The sequence below is a fragment of the Ostrea edulis genome, chromosome 6 (genome assembly GCF_947568905.1).
Source record: "Ostrea edulis chromosome 6, xbOstEdul1.1, whole genome shotgun sequence".
NCBI lineage: Eukaryota > Metazoa > Mollusca > Bivalvia > Ostreida > Ostreidae > Ostrea > Ostrea edulis.
Genome location: NC_079169.1, coordinates 75,482,797 through 75,496,435, shown reverse-complemented (window position 1 = coordinate 75,496,435; position 13,639 = coordinate 75,482,797). Strand labels below are relative to the sequence as shown.

Genomic DNA, 13,639 nt, shown 5'->3' with positions numbered 1-13,639 from the left:
TTCCTTGTTTACCAATAGCCCACTTTATCTTCCTCTTCATAACCATAATGTTCATAACGCGTGAACAATTTATGAATTATTCAAAGATGCGTCATTGTGTTACCCCCCACATCAGACATTAGTGCCCCGTGTTTCACCTGGATAATAAGGTGAGAATCCCGGAAGTTTTGTGCGAGACGTTTTGAATATTAAGTAACACTTCACAGTGTCTATGTAAGTCATCTTTATAAAACATGACCATGACACAAAAAGACAAGGAAAGTAAATAAACAATAAACCTGGTTTACATTTGCCACGGTGCCCGTGCGATTTATTTGTGTACGCTTTTCTGTGCGATTCTTTGGGCATCATAAGAGGCTACGGTTGTTTGTTGATTGTTTCACGTCCCGTCGAGAATATTTTATTCATACTGAGACATCACCAGTTGTAGATGAAGTTACGGAATATCACAAATTTAGACCAGCACTTAGCGCTTACGACCGTAGTAGTGAGGATTCTTTAACATGCCAACGCCTGCTGTGACACGGGACCTCCAATTTGTAAGGTCATATCCGAAAGACCCTTGGTTCTTAGTTCTAAATGCTGAGCGTTTGGCGAAAGAGCAATCACTATAATGTTTACGTCTTAGGCATGACACGAACGGGACTCGAACTCACGACCTCCCTGTTACGAAACGAAGGCTCTACCACTGAGCTACAAGAGACTACTGATTACGGCGTTTATATACACGGACATCGTGTCATGTTTTGCGTGGACTCTTGTAAAGAAGTCGGGCTATATCCGTACATGTACGATAGTTGTGCAGAAATCGTTTGATCACCGTGCAATGATACAATAGTCCCCTTGCGATTTCAGCAAATCGTACGAACCCTCGTGACTCCTGTGCAAGAGACGTTCAAATTTACCCAAGAGACTACAACCTCCGTACAACTTAATGTCTAGTATCTCGGACGGCTACATACTCGAACAAAAGTTTCTATCTAATATCTTTAATTAAAGGGTATTCCGGATTAATCGACGATAGGTTATTTATAGAGACAATAGCCAAATTAATTACTGTTTAACAGATAGTTTGACAATTTTACAAAAGGGAAATGTTTTACTTTTATAATACACATGTATATGGGGATAAAATCAATTATGAAAATGAATGACATGACCATTGATTCTTTCACATGCAATGTTGGAGTAAGACAAGGGGAGAATTTATTTCCCGTTTTGTTCTCATTATACATGAATGATTTTGATAAAATCTTACAAGAGAAAGGAATAGTTGGCCTTCAAAGTTTATCTGAATCAACTAAAGACGAATTAACCTGAAACTTTCAATTTTTTTGTATGCTGATGACATAGGTTTTTTTCCGCTGAAGATGTACAACATGCGTTGAATGATTTCTCATATTCAGTACGCAGTGGAAATTTCTATGCTGAGGAAATGTTTATTACAATTGAAGTATTATTGAGAATGGGGAAGAATTGAAATATCTAGGCATTGTACTTTCCAGAATAGAAAGCTAAGTATGGAGTTGTAAGGGAAATCATCTAGTGTCAACTTGACCTCTTTGACAAAGTCATTTTACCAGTTTTAATTTATGGGTGTGAGATTTGGGTTTATGAAAACTTATAAATTATAGAAATTCTCCAATTAGAATTTTTGAAACATATTTTGAAAAAAAAAAGCTCCACTCCATCATTTATGGTATATGGAGGAAAGTGACGGTTTTCTGTTTATATTAATGTGTATGATAAACTGATTTTTTATTGAGCAAAACTTCTGGCCACGAAAACAAGATTGTAAATATTCTTTACAATTGTACTATAATGTTACATTTAAAAATCCATGGTTTGAATGTGTCCAAAGAATTTTAAACATATGTGGACTTTGTAATATATGGTATAAACAGGCGGCACTGTGAATGAAAAGTGAATTAAAAAACGCTGTTAAACAGTCTTAAGGATCAATTTGTTCAGACGTGGTCAAGTAATGTTTTCGTACGCCCGTCGTTAGATGGGACGTATTGTGTTATGGCGGTGTTCGTATGTCCGTCCGAGGTAATGTTTTCAGGACTTTTTTTTTTTATAACGGTTGCATGTACAGCATTGATTTTGTCACAATTTCTCCCCCAAGAAGCGTAAGAGTGAGTTTGCATTTCAGCTGGATTGGTGCACCTCGACCTACTTTAGAGCTAAAAGAAAGTCAAACAGTTTTCCGGAAGTTTTTTCGTTGCAAATATTGCCTTGGAATTTAGTCACAATATTCCTGTCAGAGAAATACAGATTCAGTTTGCATTTCAACTGGATTGTTAAACCGTGACCTATTTTAAAGCTAAAAGTAGGTCAAATAGGTTCCTGGACACTCTCATTATGGAGATACAGATATTGCAATGAAATTTGTCATCACTATCCAATGGGCGCATGATCATGTACTGTTGCGGTACTCTTGCTAGTTCTTGTAAGGGAACAATATACAGAATTTTAAAAACAAATATTGGTCTGGAAACCTTTTTTAACAATCTACATAAGAAAATAACAGTGCCCGATGGAGATGACATTCTATGTAAAATTCTGATACATGTAATTCTTGAAATCATGTTTTCAGTCACACTATCACACTAACAACATTTTCCCGTCACAACCTCTGGTGCACAATCCTATTCATTCTTCGTTGACATACATACAGACCATGACGCTGAAAGTAGAAATTGAAAAGGATATTAAGTTACATAAAAACTTTACTTGGACAAGACTAAGTAAATTGGAAAAAAACCCAACCCATGTCCAGTCGAGTAAATACAACTATAGATACAAATATGTACTTACAAGATAGTACAAGTTATGGCTCTTGCAATTGTAAAAAAATAAATAATAATACACAGCTTAAAGCTGACATGAACTAATAAATATATTAGAATTCTCTGTGTCCGCAATATTTCTCTGCTTATCCGTCATATTATATGAATATTCCAATGTTATATGTATCAGGGTTCAAATGGTATATAAAAGGATGCGTTTCGCTACGCTTCACTTCACATCAGTGTTTCCGATTCACCTGTGCGGGTAGCTTCGACAGGTAACACGTACATCTCCGATACTAAGGTATAGGGCATCACCAAGAAATGAAATCATGTTTTAGAACACCATGCAGTGCCCAACATTACAATAAAAATATCGTACAGTAGTAAACCATTCTAAAAGCTTTGGATGAATCAACTTAGAATGGCTTTTCTTTACGTGAATGTCTGTTCAGTTGCAGTAAACATGTCAAAATTATACAAAAATATGTCAAAAACGCAGAGAATTTTTTTTATCAAATATATAAATACTACTGTAACTTTTTAACATAACATGTACTTGTATGCTCGCCATGAAAACATATCGAATGCGAACGACTATTTACCTAGGTACATAAATTGCGCATTATCATATAATTTGCATATACAACATTGTACGAGTGTATGGGATTGGTTAGAGAGAGAGAGAGAAATATTCAAAAGATGATCTGGTTGGCTGATATGTTATTTACTTCTCACTTACTTTTCAATAGAGAATTTTTGTTTTGTCTTTTAATTAGGGGCGAGAGATCCCCTCTGAACATGACTACTGCGGTGTATATGTAGAATATGGAATATAATTCAAAATAATGGTCTCCCAGCATAAATAAACTAGTCCATCTTATGATAATTCACACTTTATATCCAGAAATACATTATTGACTGTATAATTATACATGTTGGCATTGCGATTAGAAATATATAATCGATGAAATTTTTCGTATTCAATGTGTATGAATTTCTTTTACTGAATTCTACCACTTTAGGCCTATATTAAAAGAAAATATTTCTTAGGGAAAATAGATATGAAATCCACGATCGTTATGTCATTTCATAAGGGCATGTAGCAACACAAAATGTAATAACGACGCAAAATGTAACAAACTATTATTGCCTTCAATTACTTCAGTTTGTGCTCTTTTGGCGCTCAATAGATCCTGTATATTTATGACATTTTGCGTTATTACATGTTGCGGAAATTGTACTAATGCAAAATGTGATAATTGAGTTTATCATATTCTGCGTCGTTATCAGGCACATAAAATCAAGGGGAGGGACAAGGGGGCCTGTCCCCATCCTTTGGGAACTTTTTCTTTGTTATTTTGTAATACAAATACCCCAGTTTGAAATTTCTGATATAATAGTAAAAACCGCCCACCACTACCTTCAATTAAGAAAATGCAGATTAGGTGGGGAAAAAAATATGAGACACAAATAGTAGAGGACTCTTAGCATCCCATCCCAACGATTGAGGAAAATGAAGCGTGGGAGTATTGAGGTATTCAAAACTGTGGCGGATTTAAGTGGGTCGCAGCCGGCGTCCACACACCCACCCCCCCCCCCCCATAAATTTTCAAAATTAGGTCAATCGTGGTCTCTTGTTTAGAAAAATATAAACGGTAAAAGAAGCAACAATTTCTTCCACTCTCGGAGAAATAAATGACAAAATCTTTTGATATATGGAATTACTTTTATTGAAAGATCTTACTTTTTCCCCCAAAAAATCCTTAAAATTTGCGTCATTTTATCAATTTCACCTTATTAAAAATGAAAAATGACTACTTAGGATACATATTTCAGGCCCTATAAAATCTGTAAAATCCTTGGAACTTTCGGGGGCTTCGCCCCCTGCATCAGAAAATTCCGCCCCCACCGCAATTCCTAGATCCGCCCCTGACCATCTTTATAACCGTCATCTTCGTTGAAGCGTAGTCATAATATCCGTGAAGCCATAATCCCTTGCAATATCTAAAGCTGATTTGTTCTTATTACTCAATATCGCATGGTTACATCCTGCTGTCATAAGATTTTCTAGAACTTTAATATGATTAACCTGTGGTGTATATTTTGGCTTTGTCACGCATCTGACATTACACGAATACATCAAAACAAACATGTACCCCTTCATCAGTAATTCTGTTTCAAACAAATATGGCAACTCAATGTTTTGGATTAGATAGAGGTTTCCTCTGCTAGCAGCCAGATGAAGTCCTGTGTATCCACAATTGTCAGTGGTATCTCCATCAATCCCTAGCTTTATAAGAACATTAGTGAAGTGCCAATTACCACTAGCGCAGGAATAATGAATTGGGTACCGACCATCGGTATCTGGGTGGTGATAAATAGAACCGTGCTGCATCAGTAATTCGGCAATGTTGAAGTGTCCAGAGACACAAGCCTCATGTATTGGCAAGTTACCCTGCTTATCTAGGGCATTCACATTTCCTCCAAATTTCAAAAGAATCTGGACAATTTCGAAACAGCATTGCCGAGAAGCCAGGTGCAATGGTAAGAATCCCTCTTTTGTTTCACCATTAGGATCCGCGCCGTTTTCCAAAAGAAGATTGGTTCCGGGGATACATTGTCTTGAGATGGCCACTTCCAGTAAAGAGAGACCATTAAATGGTATATTGACGATATGTGGATTCAATCTCAATGCTAAACTTTCGAGGTCTCCCATATGTGTAGCGATATGAATATCGCTCAAAGACAAAGTAGATATGATAGAAAATCTGGTGTTGTAGAATATGAAGTCTTGAAGGGTCTTAGCTGTTGGCAACTTTATACAAGTATTTTCAAACACAGAAAGGTTTAAGTTCCGTAAAATTGTATGTCTACACAAGTTTTGCAGTTTCGGTAGTTTTTGCATAAATCCAAGCGGTCCCTTAGCTGAAACTTCTTGACAATAGTGTCGTGTGCACAAATCGGTCAATGATTGTTCCAATGCCAAAACATATTCGTTTTGTCTTTTCTTTCCTATATTTTGCAGAGTCTCTTTTGCATTGCTATAAAAGTTTAAAGGAAAGGTTTCAAAATGTCTATAAAAATTGAAGAAAATAATGCAAGCCATTTCTAAACAGTTTCTTAACAAAGAAATTTCATACGCTGATCGAATTGTATTTGAGTTGAGAGAGTCGTGTTTTGCTCCCCAATGAATCAGTAGAGAACTGGCTAGAATATTTGCATTTTGCAGAGCAATATGAATCGCAGTGCGGCCTTTATCGTCCTTGGCGCTGATGTCAGCACCACTATCTAATAAAAGTTTCAGTACTTTCAAGGACCGATGGTATTCCTCTTTACTTCTGTCGTCAATAGAGATCGGAGATTTTCCCGCACATATCATCAATGGAGTCTGGAAATCAAAACCCTCAACAGCGTTAACATTTGCCTTGCATTTTAACAATGCTTTGGCTATATTAAAAAGTGAATTCTGAACTGCAATGTGCAGCGCAGTTCTGTTTCTCTCATCTACAACATTGACATCAACTCCTAGTTCCACCAATTCATATACTACGTCCTCAGTGTCACTGCCACCATAACAACATCCATGTAGTAACGGAGGCTTAGATAGGTTTACATCAGCACCACGTGATATCAGTGTCCTAGCCAATGAGATCTGACAACTCTTGAATGCAAAATACAAGGCAGGTCGACCAAACCTGTCTGTAGCATTGACATCTAGGTTGTCACTTGTCATAACAGCTTCAATTATACATCTGACCCCGAGTTCTGTTGCCAGAGTTAAAGCTGTATGATTAATCAGGACTCTGTTGACAAGGTTCCCATCCTTTGAGATGATGTCCAATACGGCTTCGAGGGCTTCTTCTTCTATTGCACCATGTAGAGTATTTAAGGCATCAGTTGGAGTTATCATCATCTTCCTTTCTTCATAACTGAAAAGAGAGAAAAAGGAAGAAGAAATACTATTAACGCATTTTATTTCATTTCCTCCCGGATAAATCCAGCAGAAAATACCCATATATGCAAAGATATTTATCGGCAGTGCATACAAGTACGTTTGAAATATAGGGAAATGTGTTACTATACTGTCCATCGTGCAAATAATGTACATAAACGTATATATATATATATATATATATATATATATATATATATATATATAAAGCACTGAAAAACCAACACCATTCAGTATCCAAAACTGTCGGATCTATATTAAATAGATACAGTGGTCAGGGAAAATAATTATATAAAGCACTAGAATGACCAACGACATGAACAATTGGAATTGTCAAATATATACACATGCGTGTGCGTGCGTGTCTGTGCGTGCGTATGTATATGTTGATATTTTGTTAGACTTTGTCCCATTTTCCTACATGCATGTAAAATCCGTACCATACCCTGCCCATAGCTCAGGGAACACAGTACAAGAAAATACGTGAATAAGAAATTATACCCCTGTTTTTCTTTTTTTTTAAATGCACGAAAAAACACATGATCGCACGCATACACACAACAGTGGGCTGCACGTGCATTTCCCGATTGGGTCTAGCTTACCGCTGTGTCGATCCTTCGTTTAATGACTGGCCTTACTTGTAATGATTTGGGATAAATGTATATAATTGGAACATTGTTTTAATTCATTACGTGGTTCTCTGGGGTTGTATTATTTAAACCAGACACTTGATGTGGCCCAACCTTGGCCCTAAATGTTGCGGTTTTGAACGAACTTGAATTTACACTGTAGGAGTCCGAAGATATTAGCATTGCTATCTGATTAATTATACCTCATCTGTTCCTTACAGAAGATATTAGCATTGATATCTGATTAATCATACCTCATCTGTTCCTTACAGAAGATATTAGCATTGATATCTGATTAATCATACCTCATCTGTTCCTTACAGAAGATATTAGCATTGATATCTGATTAATCATTCCTCATCTGTTCCTTACAGAAGATATTAGCATTGATATCTGATTAATCATACCTCATCTGTTCCTTACAGAAGATATTAGCATTGATATCTGATTAATCATACCTCATCTGTTCCTAACGCATTGATATCTGATTAATCATACCTCATCTGTTCCTAACAGAAGATATTAGCATTGATGTCTGATTAATCATACCTCATCTGTTCCTTACAGAAGATATTAGCATTGATATCTGATTAATCATACCTCATCTGTTCCTTACAGAAGTTTTTTTAATACACATGTTTCCCTCTGTATATATTCCAACGTAAAACATTCAACTCCGGTTGCGTCCCCTTGGTCCATATCCAATGGTCATGATGTGGGTCAGTTTTATTGGTCATGATTTGGGTCAGTTTTACATACTTTATTACCTATGTGGTTCATGATAAGATTTCTTCTCCGTCCTTTTAAAACTTTGAACCGGATTTTACATCAAGTGAGGGTGTTTACACAGTAATTTGACATATCATCCTTGTCAATCTTGAGAAGACTTTGAAGTGTTTCCCTATTCCGATGTAAATCTTAAATCCTTATATCGTGCCCCTCCCCCTCCTGGACTTAGAGGACCCATGTTGTGAACTTTAATCTGCATAAAAGGATGCTTTCATAACAAGTAAAACATTTTACCCTTCGGATTATTCAAAAGACGAATTTAAAATATACCGGTATTTCATTTACATTAACCCCATTTGTGATCCCATACTGAGTGATTGGTCGATTGATTGCCTCTCTTTTCACTTACATGGAGACATCACCAATACCGATGAAGGCCGGCTTCAACTTTATGCCTATATGCTCTGCGCTTACGTAACCCCGGCAAATGAGCAGTGAGGGTTCTTCTTTAACGTAGCACACCTACTGTGACACGGGACATACGTTTCTAAGGTAATCTCCGATGACCCATGTCATTCACACCTGATGCCGACTTAGGTCTGTCGCGGCTGGGATTCAAACCCCGACTTTCCGCATACGGGGCGAACGCTCTAACCTCTAGACCACCGCGGCGCTTCCCATACAGAATGACATCTAATCTTATAGATCGTGAGATGATTTTCCCTATCCCTACCACGGTTTAATCCCAGCCCAGGGTCATAGTTTGAACAAACTTGTATCTGTAAGGTGCATTTTTCCTATGAAGTCACTCTTGTTATCAAGATACAGATTCACCAAAAGTTTATTATTTTCATTACCAAACACTTGTTAACGAATATTGTATTATGATTTACTCATTATTTTAAAAGATTAGTAAGGAAACGTTTAGTTGACCACTATTGATTGGTAAGGGATAGTAACAAACACGAAATCAAAGCGATAAATCTATGGTCTATACCTTTCTCCCGTCCAGAAGTGATAAAACTATGGTCTATACCTTTCTCCCGTCAAGAAGTGATAAATCTATGGTCTATACCAGGTTGCCTCGTCTTGCCAATGTCCTAAAGATGTAATCCTTAAGATTTTTGACAATTATTGCAAATGCCTGACGTTTCCAAAAGGAGTTGTTCGCATGAGAAAATAGACACTGTATCCCATACCTAAACACACAGAGAGGTACTCAGTTTGTTTCCGGAGTGGTAACGTCATAAATCCGTCTGATTTTGTTCTGTTTGTTGTATTTACAGACTTTGTGTATGACACACATTTCTTAACCTTATCAGAAATGTAATATATTCACAGGGGGAACAAACGATCCGTAACTTACAGTGATCAAAAATGACGGCGTCTGAAAATGGCGTTCATCATTTTCCACACCGAGAAAAAGTTATACTCGTCATTGTTAAAAGTTACGGTTATCACATCAATATTTTCGAGGCGTCAATACGGAAAAACTACGGTAGTTTGTGAACCCGCACCTTTCAAAATTGCTGTGAATATTACACGTGAACTCAATGGCTGCTTAAACTGCAGAACATTACGAAATAAAAGATATATAAAACGATTTACCATTTTCAGACGCCGCCATTTTTGGATGTTACGGACTGCTGCTCTCTGTGATTGGGGTGTCTTAGTTATATAATCACATTAGGTACATGTAAGGTGATTTAACAAATTCATTCGCAGTTGAGTGCTGAGCATAATTGATTTACAGAAGCTCGGAAGTCTGATTGGCCAATACCAAAAATGTCTAGAGATTGCTTTTTCATTCATCAAAGATGTGTGTGTGTGTGTGTGCGTATTATGAATACCTATTGAATTGTATGAACGAAAAATGTTTGTTTTTTTAACAAACATGCATGTGTACACATACATTGTATATCAAATGAGATTTTTCTGGAATTGCCTAATTAATTATATTTTTTTTCAATGGAATACGTTAAAATATACTCTCCTATATATACAACTACAGGGTATCTTGTCTTGGTGGTACTACAAGTAGAAAGCAGGATATCCTCAGGTCCATTTTGTTTCCGGAGAGTGTGTACATGTAACATCGTACATCCCTCACATTAAATCTCTCTGTACATGTAGCATGTAGAGACAGACCCAATGGACGGAGCTAGTAGTCACATGACACATTTGTACAACTGTTCCGTCTAAATGAATCGGTGTAAATCTCTCTAAAGTAACATTTTATTTTTGAAGACTTTTTATCAACCGAGGAGGATTTCGTTATCGTGATAAAATTTGAATGAACCACAAGTTTGGTGAAATTGATTTATAATCTGGACATCTTGGATTTTGTCAAAACACAAAATCTTTGACTTTGAACAAACCAAAACGTGCCCACTCGGGCGTTTGAACAAACTCGGTATTATTTTTTTTTAAAAAGGGTCTTATATTTACATTTCCTATGTATTGCCTTTGATGTCTTTCCCAAGTGTAATGGTAGTCATTTCCTTATGAATGCGACCAGTTGTGAACAATGCGCGTATGAATCTTGATAAACATAGTCCGTCAATTTTAATCATACCCCATGCATTTTCACATGGGAAATTTATTCTTCAGCCCCCCCCCCCCCCCGTTCATTGTCGGGATCTTGCGCTCGCACATTATCGCTCTGCAAGATTAATTCATGAAGGAAACTTGTGCGCAGTGTTCCAATGTGATAGGATACAAGAACAAGAGGCCCATGAGCCACATCGCTCACCCGAGTCATCTTGGTCCTGCTGTTGTTCAGCTGTTGCAATTTATATAAGATATTTTGCAATCTTTATTCCCATGAAAAATTTTGACCTGTTATTGTGGCCCTAACCTAACCCCAAAGCATAACCATAATACACTGTAACAGGGTCAGAATCATGGTATGAAATACAAGATTTGACAGTAAGGGAGGCCTTCCTGCTCTACACCATGATGCATTTAGTTTTTCTTATACATGTGTGGTTCTAGAGAAGATTTTTGAAAATTTGTCAATTTTTCGCGCCCCTAAGGTCCCAGGAGACCTAAAATTTACAATTCAAATTAATATGGGTATTCATAGTCCTGCTGTTATTGAGAAGATTTTAAAGATTTATATTACCTATACATTCATATGTGAAACATTGATCTCAGCTCTACCCCTGGGAACCACAATTTTGGCTGAAATTAATCATGTGGTTCTGCGGAAGAAGTAAAAAATGTTAATACATTTACAGACGGACGACAGACAAAAAGTGATCGGAAAAACTTGAGCTTTCCGCTACTCGATGCAGCCACAACGTAAATGGCGATCGACATGCGCTTAATCTTAAAGAAATAATGTTCTTCAGACTGCTGAATGATTATTTTTCAAGAGATTAGTACGAAAGCCGGTAAGTGCCAGGGTAGAGAATGAAAGGTGAAAATAACGAACAGTGATCAATCTCATAACTCCTATAAGCAATACAAAATAGAGAGTTGGGCAAACACGGACCTCTGGACACACCAGAGGTGGGATCAAGTGCCTAGGAGGAGTAAGCATCCCCTGTCATTTTAGGTAGCAATCGCCACTTAATTTCTTTATCAACTAAAACTGTCCTAACGGAACTAATACCCCCGCATGACACATTGGGTATTGGCAAATAGTGAATTTGTGCTCATTGAAGAATAAACATATCCTTCTGACATGAAGAACTGTTTTCTTGAGAACAATTAAATAATGTAGAATAGATTTATTGTATGGATGTCAATTTTACTCAGATACCTTAGTCGAATACTCAGAGGCTTTAGTCGAGTACTCGGTAAAAGAGAAAGGAAAAAAACAACAACAGACTAACAGGGTCATCAATTACACTTCAGCGCACACGTGTAGCCTAGTTAACGGGAGGAAAGGCTGCTAATAACGACTGTTTATCTGGATAGCCGTTTAGACATTTGTTCCCCAATCTTTTTTAACTTGCGGTTTATATCTCATAATCTATATTTTTATAACAACGGGTGAAAGAAATGCATGGTTTCGACTCGTCTTCTGATGCCCAGCTTACCTAGGTTACTGTTACTATGTCCCACATGATGGCGAAGCCGGATACACAATCCAAAATAGCGACCGGCAGTTTAACGTCGATTCCGGACGATTTCTGTGTGAAATACTTACCCAACAATATAAATTATCAGAAAAAGTTATATAAAACGGTTTGAATTACTTCACCCATTAAAATTTCAGTTCGGATGACACCGTGGAAGTTTTTGCACGATGCTGGAGGTCTATGCAAAAAACAAAACCAATTGCCGTACCAACTTAGCTTGGAGATAAAGAACAATTCGATAAGCGAGTCGCACTGTTCTTGTAAAGTTGAATATGTTTCTATATCACAAGTTTTCACATCTATCTAGACAATATTCTTACCGATGGTTGAATACGCTATGCCTTGTATTAATATATGGATGTAAATATTAACGTAATTTCCTCGCTAGGCAAACTCGTGATAAAATTTGGCATTGATCAAACTGAATCAGGATATAAGACTTTTATATTATTTAGACAAAAGGGATACCTAAATTTGACCAACTTCTTCGGTAGCTGGGCAGCTGTACATAGCTTCAAATATACACATGTGAATCTGTCAGTGGGAATATTGGATTAAAAAGATTATACAAAAAAATATTTCCACGAGTTCTTTACCGTCGGCACAATGATGGTAATAATGACCAGAATCGCAGTTAAAGTAAAATAGTAATAAGCACTAGAACCGGTTTTCGAAGGGTAGAGGGGGGGGGGGGGGGGGGGGGGGGGGGGGGGGGGAGATGACTTCATAAAGTACTGTTTAAACAAGAGGTACTGTGAGCAATCCTCACTAAGAATACCCTCCGCTTACCCCAATCTCCCAAAGTGTGTTGTTAATAGGTATAAATTACTTCTTTCCTGAGTGTAAAAATATGGTATTCCTTTGTAGAAGAAAATGGAAGATATAGTCCGAACACAAATCCATGGTATAAACCTATAATTTTAACCTTGAGATCAAAGGTCAAGGTCATAAAAAGGTCATGAATGTACATGACACATAGTCTCATTGTGATACACCCATGTCTTATAGTATGACTACGTCAAAACCATATAATCAATTTTGACCTTGAGATCAAAGTTCAAGGTCATATAGAGGTCATGAAGGTACCCGACACATCTTCTCATGGTGATACACTCATATGTCAAATATGGTATGCCTATGTCAAAGAACAAAGAAGTTATGACCTGGACACGAATCCATTGTAAAAAAAACCTTTAATTTTGACCTTGAGGTCAAGGGTCAAGGTCATATAGAGGTCATGAAGGTACTCGACAGATCGCCTCATGGTGATCCATCTGTGTGCCAAATATGGTATGCCTAAGTCAAAAAACAAAGAAGTCATGGGCCTGACACGAATCCATTGTAAAAACCTTTAATTTTGACCTTGAGGTCAAGGTCATATGGAGGTCATGAAGGTATATGACACATCTTCTCATGGTGATACACTCATGTGTCAAATATGGTATG

General features: G+C 37.1%; 1 protein-coding gene across 1 annotated transcript; it reads right to left on the bottom strand.

Moving 5' to 3' along the window:
- Positions 1-4,743: 4,743 nt before the first annotated feature.
- On the bottom strand, positions 4,744-6,708 carry LOC125646595 (putative ankyrin repeat protein RF_0381). Its single transcript, XM_048872986.2, has one exon. It carries the CDS (start codon positions 6,706-6,708, stop codon positions 4,744-4,746), a length of 1,965 nt encoding a protein of 654 aa, XP_048728943.2.
- Positions 6,709-13,639: the final 6,931 nt, after the last annotated feature.